A 16,452-nucleotide genomic window follows, 5' to 3' on the forward strand; every position below is an offset into this window, starting at 1 on the left:
TTCACTTCTATTGTTTTTGTTTTGTTGGCAACAAAATTAATAAAATTTTTGTAGGTATAAATATAAAGACATCAAGACTTGTCATTAAAAAAAAAAAGCCATGAATACAGATGCCTTAGAAAACGATGGTGATAGCAGAGTGCAATCTTGCCGCACAAGCGGTGACGGCATGGAACACATTGACATCTCAACTTCAACGAAAGTAGGACACGAAGAGCAATCGTCAACAAGTTTCGAAGCTGTTAAGATCAAGCGACCACAATTACCGCGCAAGGATAGCACGATAGTCCAGGAAGCGGTATTTACGTCAAAGACGTCCCAAAGCAATGGTAACTCTGCTTCACTGGCTTTGCCTGGCTTACACACACTCTACCGGCGACCCGACGTTATGAGCCGAAGTCTAGCGCCTGCGCTGCCCAAGGGCGAGCTCATCCAGCTGAAGCCTAGATTGGTCAATACAGCTCAACCACTGCCAGAGCATAAGAAAACCAAACCACCGAAATTCGTGCCTTATGAACCATATCCAGGTGCCGTGAATCCCATGACTCCTGCACAGCAAGCCGCTAAGCAAAGGACTCAGAGGGTTAGCAAAAACAATTTAGACATTGCTGTTCTAGCGGATCAGGTATCAACGCTGCGCACTCAGGAACTTGTCCAAGATGATGGCGATGCCAAACACATTGATGCAACGAGCAGCGCAAGCAGCGAGGAAATGCAACGTCTCAAGCAGGAGTTGGCTAAAATGCAAGAGGAGCGCGATCATTTTAAGGCGCAGTATAAATTCCAGACGCAAGTTAACGGGGAGCTTAAAAGCCTGCTAGTAGCTTCCGTTGGCGAAGACTTACAGACAAGGGTCAACTTGCTGACCGAAGATAAATTGCAATTAGCTCGTGCTCTGCTCGATACGGCAAACAATTTGACCACACACACTGAACAAATCGAATTTTTGGCCAGTCAATGCGAGGTGTGGCGCTCCAAGTTTTTGGCCAGCAGCGTCATGGTCGAGGAACTGGCGCGCTGGAAAGCCGATCTTACGCAAAAGAATCAAATGCTGAACGAATCGACCAAACAATTGATGCACACCACGCATCAAATACGCGAAATTCAATTGGACATCCTAAAGCAACTGAAATTCCTCGCTAAAATACGTTATCTAAATTTGCCTTCCACTGATGTAATCAGCCTTAGCGCCGAGAACTTAAATATCCTACAGCGTATGGTGTTGCACTCAGGATTGGGCATACCCGAGACGACTCTCAAGCTTTCTAGTGCAACAACCAGCCCGCTCTGTGATGCCGAGAAATACGCTGTGCAGGTAAATTGTGTATGCAATAGCAGATTTTTGAACTAACCAAATACACATACATAGTTGGAACATGTAAAACAAACTTCAAATAAATGTGTAATTGTTTTCTAGGCACTGGAATTTGTTAGTCAGCCGCTGATGGCTACGGATGAAGCTATACGAGCACTATTCGGTCAGGTGCAGCGTCCGCATTTCGGCATGTCAGCCGCAACTGGGGAGTCAGAAACAGCGGGCACCTCCCAATGAGAGGATCACTTATTGAGCAATATTTGATTTTAGAAAAACATGCAATTTTTTATATAATAGACGTAGCACGGTAAATGCAATAAAAAATCACTTGGATTTCTTTTCGGTGCTATAAAGATCAAGACGCCGCTGGCTGAATACGGGAATTTGTTGACGCACTTGTTCAACCAGCGAAAAGTCAATATCATCAACTAGAATTTGCTCGTGTTCGTCAGCAGTCTTCTGGACTTTAGCCCATGGGTCCACAATCATGGAGTGCCCGTACGAAACGTACTCGGCAGAGTGGTCCCTTGCCAGAGATGCTGTTACCACAAAGAGTTGATTATCGTTAGCTCGCGCTCGTTGCAAGAGTTCCCAATGCAAAGGACCTGTTGTCATATTAAATGCAGCCGGATATATAATCATCTCACAGCCATTGTTACGATAGAGGCGTGCCATTTCCTCAAAGCGAATGTCATAGCAAATACCAATACCAATCTTATGGCCATCAACATTGATAATGGTGAAATCGTTGCCTGCCGACATCATCTCCGACTCCATAAAGCGAATGCCGCCTTTTATATCAATATCGAAGAGATGCATTTTGCGGTGCTTGGCCAACAACTCGCCATTTGGACCCCATACGGTGCATGTATTGTATATGGCATTATTGTCGCCCAGTTCCGGAATCGTGCCACCAATGAGATAGATCTGATTATCTAACGCTGCCTTGGACAGCTGTTGGCTGGTATACCCATCTGGAATATGTTCCGCATACTTTCGATGGCACGGACAATTAAAGCACTCGGGCAATGTAATGAGACGTGGATTATGCTCTTCAACAGCCATTTCAATTTTGCTTATGGCGTTGAGTACATTGGCTGCTTTGTCTCTCGATAAGCTCAACTGCAATAAAGCAAGACGCATAACTTCCCGGAGAATATTACTACTTTCAATATATATTAGCCAGTTCACTACTTTAACTTACTATTTGAGACCTTCCTCATGGTCTCTGCGCAACGTAACTATACATTATGTTATATTGTGTTTGCACGTGGCCTATAAGCATATACACGCATTGTAAAACACTACAATTTAGCGGCATTGCTAATGGCTGGTGTTATCTTAGCTTTATATAATCGCCAAAAAGAACTTCCGTCTGACCTGAATCAGCATTAAGAGAACAGGGAGGCAGAGCACGATCAGTCTCCATAACATCATACAATCGATATACATACATCAACACTTAACAACAGCTCAGCTTTCAGACACAATCAAAAATACAGCTAAGAGGAACTCTACATTACAGACACCGCCCTAAGGAAATACTTACAGTATGTAAATAAAAAAAATGTAAATTCTGATCAGTATACAAATATACTTATGACTTTGACTATGATTACTTGTCAGAATCATAAATTTAATACAAAACCCGTTTAGTTTCCATGCACATATTCATAATTCGCTGATGTTTCTGAAGAGCACATAAAACGGATTGCTCAGTATTTTATAGTCTCGCTATATTTAATAATAAATCATTTAATATGTTTCTGATTCAATTCTAAAATGGGGCTCGCCGTTTTTAAATAATTTGATCACATACGCGACGAGCAACTTTTTTGGTCCAAAGTTATTTAACATATCTGAGCAGTCTGCGCAGATACTGTGAGCCATACAAGGAGTATCATGGTCGAGCGCACAGCGAAAGAAACAGCAGCAATTTGCTAAATTTGAGAGGATCACTTATTGAGCAATATTTGATTTAAAAAAATGCATTTTTTATAAAATAGACGTAGCACGGTAAATGCCATAACACATCACTTGGATTTCTTTTCGGTACTATAAATATCAAGACGCCGCTGACTGAATACGGGAATTTGTTGACGCACTTGTTCAACCAGCGAAAAGTCAATATCATCAACTAGAATTTGCTCGTGTTCGTCAGCAGTCTTCTGGACTTTAGCCCATGGGTCCACAATCATGGAGTGGCCGTACGCTACGTACTCGGCAGAGGTGTCCCTAGCCGGAGATGTTGTGACCACAAAGAGCTGATTATCGTTTGCTCGCGATCGTTGCAAGAGTTCCCAATGCAAAGGACCTGTTGTCATATTAAATGCAGCCGGATATATAATCATCTCACAGCCATTGTTACGATAGAGGCGTGCCATTTCCTCGAAGCGAATGTCATAGCAAATACCAATACCAATCTTATGGCCATCAACATTGATAATGGTGAAATCGTTGCCTGCCGAAAGAGTCTCCGACTCCTTAAAGCGAATGCCGCCTTTCACATCAATATCGAAAAGATGCATTTTACGGTGTTTAGCCAACAGCTCGCCATTTGGACCCCATACGGTGCATGTATTGTATATGGCATTATTGTCGCCCAGTTCCGGAATCGTGCCACCAATGAGATAGATCTGATTATCTAACGCTGCCTTGGACAGCTGTTGGCTGGTATACCCATCTGGAATATGTTCCGCATACTCTCGAAAGTATTTCGTGCCGTAGGGACAATTAAAGCACTCGGGCAACGTTATGAGACGTGGCTTATGCTCTTTAACAGCCATTTCAATTTTGCTAATAGCATTCAGTACATTGGCCGCTTTGTCCCTTGAGCCCCTCAACTGCAATAAAGCAAGACGCATAACTTCCCAAAGAGTATTACTACTTTATACGTATATATACATATATATATGTACATAACTACTTTAACTTACTATTAGTGACCTTACTCATCGTTTCTGCGCTACGTAACTTTACAATTTAAACAATAATATATAATTTTTGCACTTTGACTGAGAGCAGATGTATGTAAATAAAAAAGAAAACATCTGATCAGCATACAAACATACATATGACTTATGACAGTCTGGCAAGGCTAATAGAGTCCAGTGCAGAAAATTTCTTGTTTTCGCTGCAATGTTGAGATGGCAACCGCCAATTTGAACATAAAATAGTTTTCGCTCTTCTTGATGATTGTCAAGTTACAAAAAATAGTTGTAAATATGATATACAAAAAAATTATTGTTTCTATATTTATGTAAACACAAATATATTGGCTTGTTTACTAAGTAATTTCGTTTTTTTTTAGTGCAATTCAAACCCGATTTTATTTTATAAAACATTTTATGAAATTATGTATTCTATTAAAATTTTAGATCCTTCCTGGCAAAAAACTGCAGAGAGTGGAACAAGTAATAGTCCGAAGGTGCCAAGTTTTTTTAAGCTGCAATAGCTTTTGGCGAGTTATCAAACTCGAATGGGGTCTCGCATTATCCTGGTGGAATACTACACCTTTTCTATTGACCAATTCTGGTTTCTTTTCTTTGAGTGCATCATTTAATTTGTCTAGTTGATTGCAATAAACTTCAGAATTAATTGTGTTATCCGGCAAAAGTTCAAAATAAACGATCCCCTTGAAGCGGACAACATAACCTTGTTTTGGTGAAAATCGGGCTTTGATACGGTTTGAGATGGTTCATCCATTTTAGACCATGATCTCTTGCGCTTTACACTTTTCGTCGCCGGTAACAATGCGCTTTAAAAATGAATCTTTACTCTGACGTCGAATAAGCGTATCGAAGTCGTCAATGTGACGAAGCAAATTTCGTTCTGTAAGAACATGAGAAACCCATATGTCAAGTTTGGAACTTAATCCTAGACGTTTCATGCGCTTCTGAACGGTCGCGTTTGACAGATTTAATCTTTCTGCAATTTCTCGAATTGTTATTCGACGATTTGCATCGACTAACGACTTTATTTGGTCCACATCGGCTTCAAGAGGCCTTCCAGGACATGATGCATCCTCAAGATTGAAATTGCCGGAATGAAATTTTCCAAACCAATTTTGGCATTGGCGTTCTGTCAACACATCTTCTCCGTACACATCGCATACTTTTTGCCTTGCTTTAACTGCATTTTAGCCCTTACGATAGTAAAACAGTAAAATAGACCGAAAATATTGTTTCATCTTTCATCTTCAATATGGCGCCAAATGAAAACTATTTTACAAAATCCAACAACACTTTCTACAAATAAGCTTTACTATATCACCTGTTGAAATGTATAACGGTAAAGCGGTTAAGCGAGAAGTTGGCTGCGAAAAAGTTCATTTGGATCAGCTGATGTCATAAAACGAAATTACTTAGTGAACTACCTAATACATAAGACAAATAAGATAAAAAAAACCCTTTAGTTTATTTTGTAATTCAATTGTGAACTGTGATACAAATTTAAAACAGCCTGGCCACACTATTTATATAATATCGTATCGCTGCCACAATCGTACACAAAGCCGATAGTGAACAAAAGTGGCAGCTCCACACTAAACAGCTGTTTAATATTATTTATTCGGCAATCACATAATCGTGAATTGTTACTATTTGTTATATATTCAAGAGAAAGAAAAGTTCCTCAAATGGCGGGAACTAAAATGTTACGCTCGTTGTTACATGAATTACGACAAGCTGCTCACTCGCCTGGCAACATTAAAGACTCTTTGGCCGCCCGCTATATTCTGGCACAATACAAAAAATATGAGACGACCGATCAACAACTATGCAAGGCACGCGACGAGGCAGCATTTTTGGGCCAAACTTATTTAACATATCTGAGCAGTCTGCGCAGATACAGTGAGCTATACAAGGAGTATCATGGTCGTGGCGAGCGCACAGTGAAAGAAACAGCAGACCGTGTTGGCTTCAAGTTGCCTACAGATCCCAAGTGATGGGACGTTACTAATGTAGATAAACTATGCAGTGCTCAGCAATAAATATTGAACAAATTATTTTTTACTCAATCATTTGTCGGATAAGCGCAAAGACCCTATATGTTACCGTCATTACCTGAAATTTTATGAATATACTATAATCATCTAGTAGGTTGCGAAGCCCTGTTGTCTACCTACTTGCTTAAATGTGTCCAAGGATACAGATAGATAGCCCATGGCGGTCAGTTCAGCTGGTTTCTGGGCTCGTGCGATGATAATCATTATGGATCTTTTGTAATCCGGCGGTGCATCTGACCAGTTATGATTGTAGGCGGCATGGGCTATATATGTGCTCTACAAGAATTGGGTTTCTTGAGGGTCCGTTCAAATGGATCTGAAGTATAATAGTTACCAAAGTTTTGACCTTCTCGCCATAATAGCAAACCAAGTAAACCAGAGATGTGGCCGTCAACATAAAGACCACGTAGGTAATTCCCTCCAGATTGAGTCCCTGAAGCTGCGTATAAACAGCCACAGTACAAAATACGCCAGCAGTTGTAAGAAGACTCAACAAGAGTGAGCCGCCAAAGATGTCATTAATGTCTTCCTGGAGTCTATAGGTTGAGATTGTGAATAATTCTGGAAACTTGTAGTAGACATCTACTTACTCTAGCAAGTTGTTATGCTTGTTCACCAGTTGAGAAATGAATTTTCGATCTTTGGAGTCTCGCGTGCTACTGGGCTTATAGTTCTCTAACGATCGAGCTATATAATCAAGGTGCATGCATATCTGCACTTCAAAGTTGACCAGCCACAGGTCGGTGCTCATATTCGATATGACCATCAAGGTGCTGTGCAACCACTCCAAAGTATATATTAGGAAGTATTGCCACAATGGATCCTGTTCCGGATCGAATATATAATACGGATAGCAATGCACGTAAGAAAAGCGCTGCTCCATTAGATATATATACACTGATTGCAGAAGGGGTCCCACTACGACCATTGCTGACGATCCATAATAGACCACAATAAGCACAATTATTGGCCGTGGCCAGAAATACTCATTGATCCGATGATCAATCTTCGACTGCTTGGATTTTGGAAAGAGCTCAGCAAGTTTACCATTTAACCTTTGAAAAGCGTGTTTCTGTTGTGATGTCCCATACTTTGTGTCCGAGTTAACGACGTAGGTCACCAGAGTAGCGTAACGCATTATCAGCGAAATATTGTTGCCAATTGTGTCCCTTTCAATGATACGCCGGAACATGAACCACACGCAGCAGATGTGAGAGCAAACGCAGGCCCAGTGATAGAGCTTCATCCATATGGGACGAGGCTTGCTGGCTGTATCGAGCACATCAAAGCCACAAAGTCTGTAGCTGATGGTTGGTATCCGTGTGAAGTCCTCATAGTTATAGAAGAGCCCATTTTCTGACTCCATGGCGAAAGTATATTTCTGGACTGTGACCCCGTTGCTGGCTAAGACGTATTTATACAGGTGTGATAAATGAGAACTTCATGTGGTTACGTGTGATATTTGACGGGTGACAATGTGGTTTTAACGCCACAACAATTAACAGCATAAAAGTCCATTAGACATTAAAAATACATTAATTAATTAAACACCTTAATTCACGCATTATTACTGCATATATAATACGCATCTATTGCTATATAATAAATGTAAGCAAGAAAACTTAAATGCTCTAAAGGAATTACATATCTAAAATACATATATATCTTACAGTCTTACTGGAGACCCAAACGTGAAGCACCAAGCCTCAAATTAACATTAATTAAAATCAATTGAGCGAATCAATTTGTGAATCAAATTTTTAAGAAGCAAAGATCGTGCGTAATATGTACACATATATGTGTATATAAATAGTTTTTTCATAAAACAGACATTTACCATAACTATATAACTTTATCAAGATAATAAATAGTTTATTTATTTGATTTAAAAAGATCTTTATGAAAGAAAGTAGATTTAGATCAAACAGTTGGTAGGCCTAAGAATCTCAATAGTTCTATGATTCATTTCATTCATTTGGTTTTGAGCGACCTTTTCATTCTTCAACCTTTGTGAAGTCGACATAATTTGTTAGTAGATAATTACTAATAGGCCATAGGCCCTAACATAGTATAAACATTGAAAAAGTATATGAATATAACATACATATTTTAAATATTGATATATAGATATTTATCTATATATGCCAAAATGGTTGGTTTATGGCTTTTGTTAATTGTATACCAAAAATAATTCCCTTTTTATGTTGAAACTTTATCAATTATATTAAGTTTCTTTCCACACACACATATATCAAGTATTTTTTAGCCTAACCTAAATTTTAATAATATTAATATTCTTTATTATTTTGAAAAAAAAATGAATAAATTTTATTTTTATACTAGCTTAAGCCACATACAATTTTAGTTTTTGATTGAATAAGCTGGCACATATATATATATATATATATATATATATATTTTCTTTTTGTAAAGGACTTGAAACCGACTTGACCCAATACTCCACAACATCACATAACAGCCACATTAAATTAATCAGCGGTTGCAATGAAAATTATATATATAATATATATATATATATATATATATATATATATATGAGTATATTTATGCATATATATTTATAAATTTACATTTAAATGAAAAAAGTACTGCAACAAATACATTTGTTATTTCGAAGACATTGATTCTTGAAGTCTCTTCGTAATTTTTATTGTTCTTTATATGTTATACCCTGTGTTAACAATAAATTCAATATTTTTACTATACCACTTCTAACTTCCATTGCAATTAAATTAGAATTTATTATTATTCATTTAACGGAAAATTCACAAATGAAGACAGTTTATCATACATTCCAATTCATATATATTTCATTATATATAACCGATTTATTAATTTTGTGTTCGAATTCTGAATCTCGAATCAAAATATATCAATCAAACCGTGAATATTTTGCTTGGGATTATCTCTAACTGCTCTTTAGCCTTATATTAATCAATTTCGATTTACAGACTATACATACAATCAGACAAATCTAAGGAACTTCTAATTGCTTTCTACAACATTTTCTACGGCTGGCTACGGAGTATTTAATCGTCTGTCACTCTCGCTTTGCAGCCGTCTTATTTATTGTTGTAGTTCTTGTCATTGTCTCTTCATTTGTCATCGTTGCTATGTTTGTTGTTGCTGTGAATTCTTACACATACCAATCAAATGGTATGGCTATGGGTAGCTCCCTCAATAGGTTCCATCTGAGCAGAATGCTAAGCAGCAAGGAACTGTTGCTTGGAATTTCTTTAGAGTGCAGCAAAAGTCTTTTATTTCTAGTGTCATTATGCATTGCTGTAACAGTAAAGAGAATTAAAAAACTTATTAAATATTTGTTATGCAAGCGAAGGGAGCTAAGGAAATGTAGAAATGCTTAAGTGCTTATGTTACCCACAATTCCAACACTATTGCGCTATTCATATTTAGTTTTCCTTCACTCATTCAACTCATACCCAGGGCAATTTATTTTTCCTCCTCTTGCATATTACACAATTTGGCGAGTTGCTATTGTTTTCAGTTCCAGTTCGCAGAGACATGATTTCAAGTCGTTACGGACAATATGCGTAAATGGAGAAGGAATTCAGCTCGTTGCGGAGTTCTTGCACAAAGTTTCCTATCTTCCATAGTACATATGCCATGTAATTTATTCATTAGTTTCAATTGGCTGCGAACTTTCAAAGGTTCAGCTGATATGGCTATATAATCGGCTCATATACAAACAGATGGCCGACGCATTCCCTCAGCATGTGAAATCTCAAGCGTTTTCAAAACATTCGAAATCAAAAAAATCAAAGAAACAATAGTCTCTAGCTAAAATTAGATTTTTAGCTAGAATGTTAAGGTTGTGTTTATTTAGAGAAGAATAAATTCGTAAAAGTGCAAGTGGAATACGTTTGGCAAACAGGATGTGATCACAGAAATCTGCAGTTAACTCGATATTCACCCACAGGAAAGTACAAAAAAGGACTATCACACTAAGCGTGTCGCCGCAGAGATAAATTGTTTATGCGGATGTCTGTACATTGCGGGAGGACCAACCAAAGTGAAACTGCACATTGCAATTTGGCGCATCCGACTGCATAATACTCGTTTAAATTTGTCAAGCGACTAATTAATTTAAAGATCAATCTGTAAACCTTAGTGATTCTGTTTTAAATACTGTGAAAGTTCGATCAGGCCTCCTATAAGCATAACTATATATTTCGATATATGAAAACATATCATCTGTATATATTGAATATTCCAGAAAAAAACAGCTAAGGAATGTAACAATTTCCACGAGTTTTTATTCCAAGCTTCAATTCTCCCTCTCAATAGACTGAAATTGTAGAAAACTAATATACTCTTTCCATTTCTTAAACGAGTATAATAAACACGGCGCGTTAGCCGTCTCATAGACAACGGCAAAAATCGTAAACCCCAAAAACACAAGAAATACAACAATGAATCGCGTTGAGAACAATAAAAGCAGACGAGAGCAGACGAGGTTTGGGCTAGTTAAATGGGCAACAGGCTGGCTGTCTACCGCAGTGGCTGGGCATAGTCAGTTCCTTTTGCTCCTTTATCCTTTGCTCTACCAATCGATATTGATTGCTTTTTGAGCAAACTCTAGAAGAATTATGAAATTGAGATTAAAGCAGCATAAACATAAACTAAAATATTAATGCGAGTGCCAATCTAACTAAGGTGGGAGTTTTGTTATACATAGTTTAACCATATAAATATTTTAGAAATGAATATAATATAGAATAGAGACTAATACTAAGATCAAATATAAATTAAATTTACCTTAATTCTCAGCTTAATAACGCATTAAGACTTTAAGGGTATATTAGTATATAGTATATATATATATATATATATATATATATATATATATATTTATTTATTTATATATCATAAAGCGAGTTCAAATTCATTCAGTTATGAAAAGTGAAATAATTCCATTTCCTTTTTTGAAGTCGCTTGTTCACAGCAGGCACTGCACGATTTGTTTATTGGGTTATGTGCAACCGGTTTTCTTGCGCTCTCTCATGCCATTTCGCCGCAACGTCAGCGATGTCGTTATTCGGCTTTCTCATTGGCGTTTGTATTGGTCGAGTTTCAGTTCACGCTGAGCATTCGAGTCGTTTGGTTCGTTCGGACGTTGCGTTGAGTTTTGTCTTATGTGTGCGGTATGAACCTCTGTGTTCTGGGCATCTGTTGGATTGCTTTGTAAATTGGCCATGTGAGGGCGAAGCATCTTACGATACGAAACTTGTCTCCATGGTAACCGTCGCGCAAGCATTCAACAGTTTGATAAATATATTTTATACATATATACAAGATCTATTTATGTTTATATTAATGTGTAGATAATGTATGTGCGAAAGGTTTACGCGCTGATTACGCAAATTGCAAGTGACAGCCCCGCCTATAATTTATGTGCGATCAAAAGAAGTTTATAAGAAGTTGCGAAAAGTTTACTGCAAATTTAAATGAAATTTGTTGAGCGATCTTCTCGTTCGAGTGCATTTATGCTTAAATTTAAATATAAATTGTATATATACTAATAACGGCGCTTTCGTTTATACGTTCAGGTTCTTGCTGCTGCTGCTGTTGTTGTTATTGTTGATGTTGTTGTTGTTGTTGTTGTTGTTGTTGTAATTTATCTATAAGTGCAGATGTTCCCCAGCACAGTTGAAGCTGTTGTTGGCTCTTGCCTGTGGCAGTAGCAGTGGCTGCGGCTGCGGCTGCGGCAGTGGCTGTCTAACCCGTTTATGCTTTAGTTGACTTGGTAAACTCCAATATAGACGAACAGCAAAACACGCACAGACACAAACAATACATCAAACTGTTGTTGTTCTGGCGCGGCAGGCGCAGTTCTGTAGCATAGCGTTGTATCAGTGCCAGTATCTGTGTATCCGTAAGATACACGTACTTGTGCTGCACTCAGCGCCGCTGACGTCGCGTCGCTTCCTTATTGACTGCCTCGCAGGTCGAAGCGACTGGGCCAATGTTTATTTTTGTTTGCTTGCCCGCAAGCGGGGAAAACAAGTTTACCCACCAACGAAAAGAGTAACAATTATTGTAGAAACGCAGTTTGAAAAATCTTCAAAGAGCCTTCACTACACGGACAACAAAAAAACCCCCAAAAATCTGAAATGTCATTTAATCATGTTAATTCAGAGTCTGTCCAAAAATAAACACTCCACTAATTAGCCAAAAGTGTTGGCTTCTGAAGCCGCTATTCAAATGTCGCCTTGTATAATTAGCAAATGTCGCAGCAAGTGCAACAGCAATAGAAGTTCAACAAACAACAACAACAAACAACAATCAGTGCATGTGAAAGTTTTTTTTTAAGAAATTTCCAATGAGTGTGTGACGAAAATAAGTGATTCGATTCAGCTGCGGCCCTTGGAGCGCGATCGGAGAGCAGGCACAGTGTCAAAAGTGTCAAAAAAGAGAGTAGAAGCACTCCCCACAGCTTAAAGCCATAAATATTGGCATGCAACAAGTGTTTGCCATATGTTTGCGCCTGGTTTTTGTGAATTTGGGTGTCGTGTTGTGCTGCGTTGCGCAATTCTCTTGAAGTGAAGCTAAGTTTTCTGTTTAATTTTGTAGCCCTCGCTGCGTTCGATATAAGCATGCAATTGTGACTCATTGGCAAAAGCAAATACAAAAAATACGTCCAAAAACTTGAAGATTCGAGCATTTAACACATATTTCACACAAGCGCCAAAATGGGCTTCTCAACGGCCCTGCAGGGCCGCGCCGCACACGAGGCGCTAATCGTGCGCCAAGACGCGGAACTGCGTCTCATGGAGACCATGAAACGAACCATCCAAATGAAGGCCAAATGCGACAAGGAGTACGCAATCAGTTTGATAGCCGTCGCTCAACAGGGTCTCAAAATCGATCGGGCTGATGAAATGCAAGGTAAGCCAAACACAAGCATCCGTGTTTGCAAATACTTCACTGATAAGATAGCTTTCAATGCAATTGCCATGGCTCAGATAACTTTTCCCGAGCTCCTCTACAACTTCAATTGCCTACACACTCAATATCATTCGAACAACAAAAACGTAGAATGGAAACCAATTTCTATCTGTGATAAGGCGTGAGCGTGCTCCGACTGCAGAAGATGCCCTGTATCCAACTCAATGCTATCCAGACTGCAGCTTCAGCTTGACGAACTTAAGATAAAGCTAACAAAGTTCTTATATATATATGGGTATACATCTAGTTGTAGATATATGAATAGTTCATATATTGTTTCCAAATAATATGAATTGAAAATTCTCAAAACTAAGACTAGATAAATAGATTGATAGACGACCAACATAATGCCTGCTGAGCGCTATTTACGAGCATAATCTTATCCAATGCATTTTTTTCTATGTTTAATTATAGCTTAGAAACCTTATGAAAACCAAAAGAAAATTCATTTTGAATAGATCTTCGAAAATGTATTTAAAATCAGTTTCACAACAAAGTTCAGTGTGGCATTTGCCTTTACTCTTCTTGCTAGTTGAGCTGTCAAATTGATCGATTCATTAAGACTAGATATAGATAAAATATCTACCAATAGTATTTTTATCTTATTCTTATTCACACTTATTCTACAATCAGTTACTCTCTTCTTGTTGATAGTCCAAATTCTAGTCACAAATCAAAAATGATTTAGTTAATAAAACAGTTTGCTTTGATTTGATTATAAAAACTTTGTTGTGGAATCAGACTTGTGCTTGCACTCGGCTACGTCATATCGTAGCATTTGGAATTTACGCTGAGTTATCTGGACACAAAGCTTCTGCATTACTCACACGAAAAAGGTTGTTTTGCTGCTTGAGGTCCGTTGGGAAAGGCCTGCTCAAAGCCACGCTGCAAGACACTGCCCACACAGCCATTAGTCACAAGAGCCGATAAGCCAGGCAGCGATGCGCCGGAAAGCTTTCACTTTCGCTGGCGCCTGGCCAGGGTAGGGGCAGGAGTAAGGGCAGGCGTGCATTTAGTCAGTCCCCAATTGCCATGGTCAGTCAACCCAGGCCAATTGCAATGACAACGACAAATAAAGACGTGAATAGCTGTACTATAGGTTTCTGATGCCAGTTAAGAAAATAATTATTTTTGCAAAACTCGTCAAAGAAAACTTCAGCTTTCTTAACGATTCATCCAAAATGAATGCGACATGCCAATAACATTCAATTAGGCTTCAGCCTAACCTTTGATCTTTGGCATATGAGTCCAATACAGTTAAGTGACATCATCGATGCATCTTTCTCACAGTCCGCCAATGAACAGTTGCCAACTTTTGAACTCTGCACAATTTGTTCCTAGCCATAAAACTAATGAACCTTTGAGCCAAGCTAAGTAATCCGTTGTTACTAAGCGATGATTTTTTCTTTTTGTCTACACTTTAGTTGACATATTACTTTACTCAATAGGCAAATTCTTTGCTGTGAATGTCTTCCACTATGAACTTATATCAGCTACCAAATCGAACCAATCACGAGGCAGTTTCTTGCTCTGAATATATGTATTTTAATATTGACATGTGTCAGCTGTTAATTGTTTTGACGCTGCTGTATCTGAAAGATACAGCCTTGCACCTTGCCTTTCAAGCTCATCAAGCTGTCAACAACGTGCAGCTGCTGCTGCTGCTGCTGTTGCTAGTTGTAGCCATACAAATGCCAGATATACTCGTAAATAAATAATTGGTATAAATTTTCGTGTCAGTTCTTGGCTATTCAGTTGGTGCTGTTGCTGCTTTCTACATTATTCTGTCGCTGGGTACGAAAGTAATCGAAGCACGAATATTGTTTACAATTTAAACCACATTATTTATCGCACTTGGTCTGGTCGGATACTTCCAGAAACTGCAGCTATTCGTGAATTGTATTATAGAGAATAGAAAAAACGAGAATGTCTTCTTGAAGTTTTCACAAACAGAATTTTCTCTATGGATCGCTTGAGCCTTACTCTAATTTAAAGTTTCCATATGTAAGGGCATTGAGTCTTCGATGTGGCAAAGATTGCAGTTCTTTCTCGATTCAATTTTGTTTTTTTTTGCCTTTTGCATTGCATTTCGTGACGTACTTTTGATTCGCTTTAACCTTGACCATGAACTTTACGTCTGATTTCATGATATAGAATTATTTGACTCGAGTTTGATATTAAAGAAAAGCAAGTTGAAGTTGTGTAGTTATAAAAAATATTTCTGTTCGAAGAGATTCTGTTACAACCGCATGAATGAATCATTTGAGTTAAGTAAGCTTCGGTCTTTGACAGCTGCAAAATGAGTTGGAGATTAGAGCGTAAAGTTCTATCGATAATGAGTCACAAGACAAACAAATTCGAGCCCTAAGAATTGCAATAATTATTTGAAAATTTTTGTTCTCAGGCAGCCTCATCACAAAATCCTGGCGATCCTATATGGACGAATTGGACCAACAGGCCAAGCAATTCAAATTGAATGCTGAACAGCTGGAGGTGATCTGCGATAAGCTAGCTCATCTCTCCCAGGACAAGAGGAAGGCGCGCAAAGCCTACCAGGAGGAGCATGCCAAAATTGCGGCACGCCTCAACCATGTGAGTTAACAAAACAAAAATATAAGTTGCGCTCAGGCTATATAAATTATATTTAAATTATATAAAATATATGACAATCCAAGCGCTTACCCTAAACAGAACTTAACTTTGCTTTGCATATTGCAACTTATAGATCCAAGAAAAGTTAAGATACATAACACAGATATACAGCTAGCTTGAAGAAACTTACAAAAAATCGTTTAAAGGCCAATTAAAAACCATTGTCAATCGCAGATTCAGCTGAGATGGCTTGGCCAATTCGTCAGCGTATTGAAGTTGTTTTTGTTATTGTGCCTGAGCATTCCATTGAAATGGCTATACACAATCAAAAATAAACATGATAAGCTTGTCTATATACACACATAAGTGTATCAAATGGACAAGTGTCTATAGGAACATAAACATCTAAGTGTCTGCCGGGGCTGGCACAAGCTGTCGATTTGTAAACAGCTTAAACGACTCTAAGTTAAGAGCGGCTTTTGTTATGCAAAGAGGAGCTGATTTGTCATCAGCGAAACGACAAGTTTATTAACCCAGCCTAGCCAGCGTTAAA

General features: G+C 38.3%; 6 protein-coding genes across 10 annotated transcripts in view; 3 read left to right on the plus strand and 3 right to left on the minus strand.

Moving 5' to 3' along the window:
- The first annotated feature begins 31 nt into the window (after positions 1–31).
- On the plus strand, positions 32–1,633 carry LOC111595707 (golgin-45). The gene is made up of 2 exons (XM_023309552.2): positions 32–1,315; positions 1,418–1,633. The coding sequence occupies exons 1-2, from the start codon at positions 101–103 to the stop codon at positions 1,550–1,552; spliced, it is 1,350 nt and encodes a 449-aa protein (XP_023165320.2). The 5' UTR covers positions 32–100; the 3' UTR covers positions 1,553–1,633.
- Positions 1,577–2,844, minus strand: LOC111595711 (omega-amidase NIT2-like). The gene is made up of 2 exons (XM_030225702.1): positions 2,520–2,844; positions 1,577–2,460 (listed from the first exon to the last, which is right to left on the minus strand). Exons 1-2 carry the CDS (start codon positions 2,536–2,538, stop codon positions 1,640–1,642), a joined length of 840 nt encoding a protein of 279 aa, XP_030081562.1. The 5' UTR covers positions 2,539–2,844; the 3' UTR covers positions 1,577–1,639.
- Positions 2,845–3,328: 484 nt separating this feature from the next.
- Positions 3,329–4,340, minus strand: LOC111595720 (omega-amidase NIT2-like). 2 transcript variants are annotated; one of them, XM_030225700.1, is made up of 2 exons: positions 4,252–4,340; positions 3,329–4,181 (listed from the first exon to the last, which is right to left on the minus strand). In XM_030225700.1, exons 1-2 carry the CDS (start codon positions 4,268–4,270, stop codon positions 3,349–3,351), a joined length of 852 nt encoding a protein of 283 aa, XP_030081560.1. In that variant the 5' UTR covers positions 4,271–4,340; the 3' UTR covers positions 3,329–3,348. The 2 variants fall into 2 exon arrangements, with proteins under 2 accessions (XP_030081560.1, XP_030081561.1); XM_030225701.1 differs by having other exon boundaries at positions 3,329–4,158; positions 4,252–4,323.
- A 1,498-nt stretch (positions 4,341–5,838) lies between these two features.
- Positions 5,839–6,320, plus strand: LOC111595700 (protein FMC1 homolog). The gene has a single exon (XM_023309544.2). It carries the CDS (start codon positions 5,952–5,954, stop codon positions 6,258–6,260), a length of 309 nt encoding a protein of 102 aa, XP_023165312.1. The 5' UTR covers positions 5,839–5,951; the 3' UTR covers positions 6,261–6,320.
- LOC111595704 (odorant receptor 85f) lies at positions 6,268–7,686 on the minus strand. The gene is made up of 4 exons (XM_023309549.2): positions 6,911–7,686; positions 6,655–6,856; positions 6,441–6,596; positions 6,268–6,378 (listed from the first exon to the last, which is right to left on the minus strand). Exons 1-4 carry the CDS (start codon positions 7,684–7,686, stop codon positions 6,325–6,327), a joined length of 1,188 nt encoding a protein of 395 aa, XP_023165317.2. The 3' UTR covers positions 6,268–6,324.
- A 3,760-nt stretch (positions 7,687–11,446) lies between these two features.
- The window catches only part of LOC111595692 (tyrosine-protein kinase Fer), a 31,229-nt gene continuing 26,223 nt past the window's right edge, over positions 11,447–16,452 (plus strand). For 3 of the 4 annotated variants that reach the window (XM_023309534.2, XM_023309537.2, XM_023309536.2), the window contains exons 1-3: positions 11,455–11,597; positions 12,933–13,247; positions 15,712–15,899. In XM_023309534.2, coding sequence (XP_023165302.2) covers positions 13,052–13,247; positions 15,712–15,899 — 384 coding nt within the window. In that variant the 5' untranslated portion in view covers positions 11,455–11,597; positions 12,933–13,051. Of the gene's footprint in view, positions 11,598–12,932; positions 13,248–15,711; positions 15,900–16,452 lie in introns of all 4 variants that reach the window. The other variant, XM_023309535.2, reaches the window with a different exon arrangement.

Source organism: Drosophila hydei, unplaced genomic scaffold (assembly GCF_003285905.1).
Source record: "Drosophila hydei strain 15085-1641.00,03,60 unplaced genomic scaffold, DhydRS2 tig00008137-arrow-arrow-pilon, whole genome shotgun sequence".
Classification (NCBI taxonomy): domain Eukaryota; kingdom Metazoa; phylum Arthropoda; class Insecta; order Diptera; family Drosophilidae; genus Drosophila; species Drosophila hydei.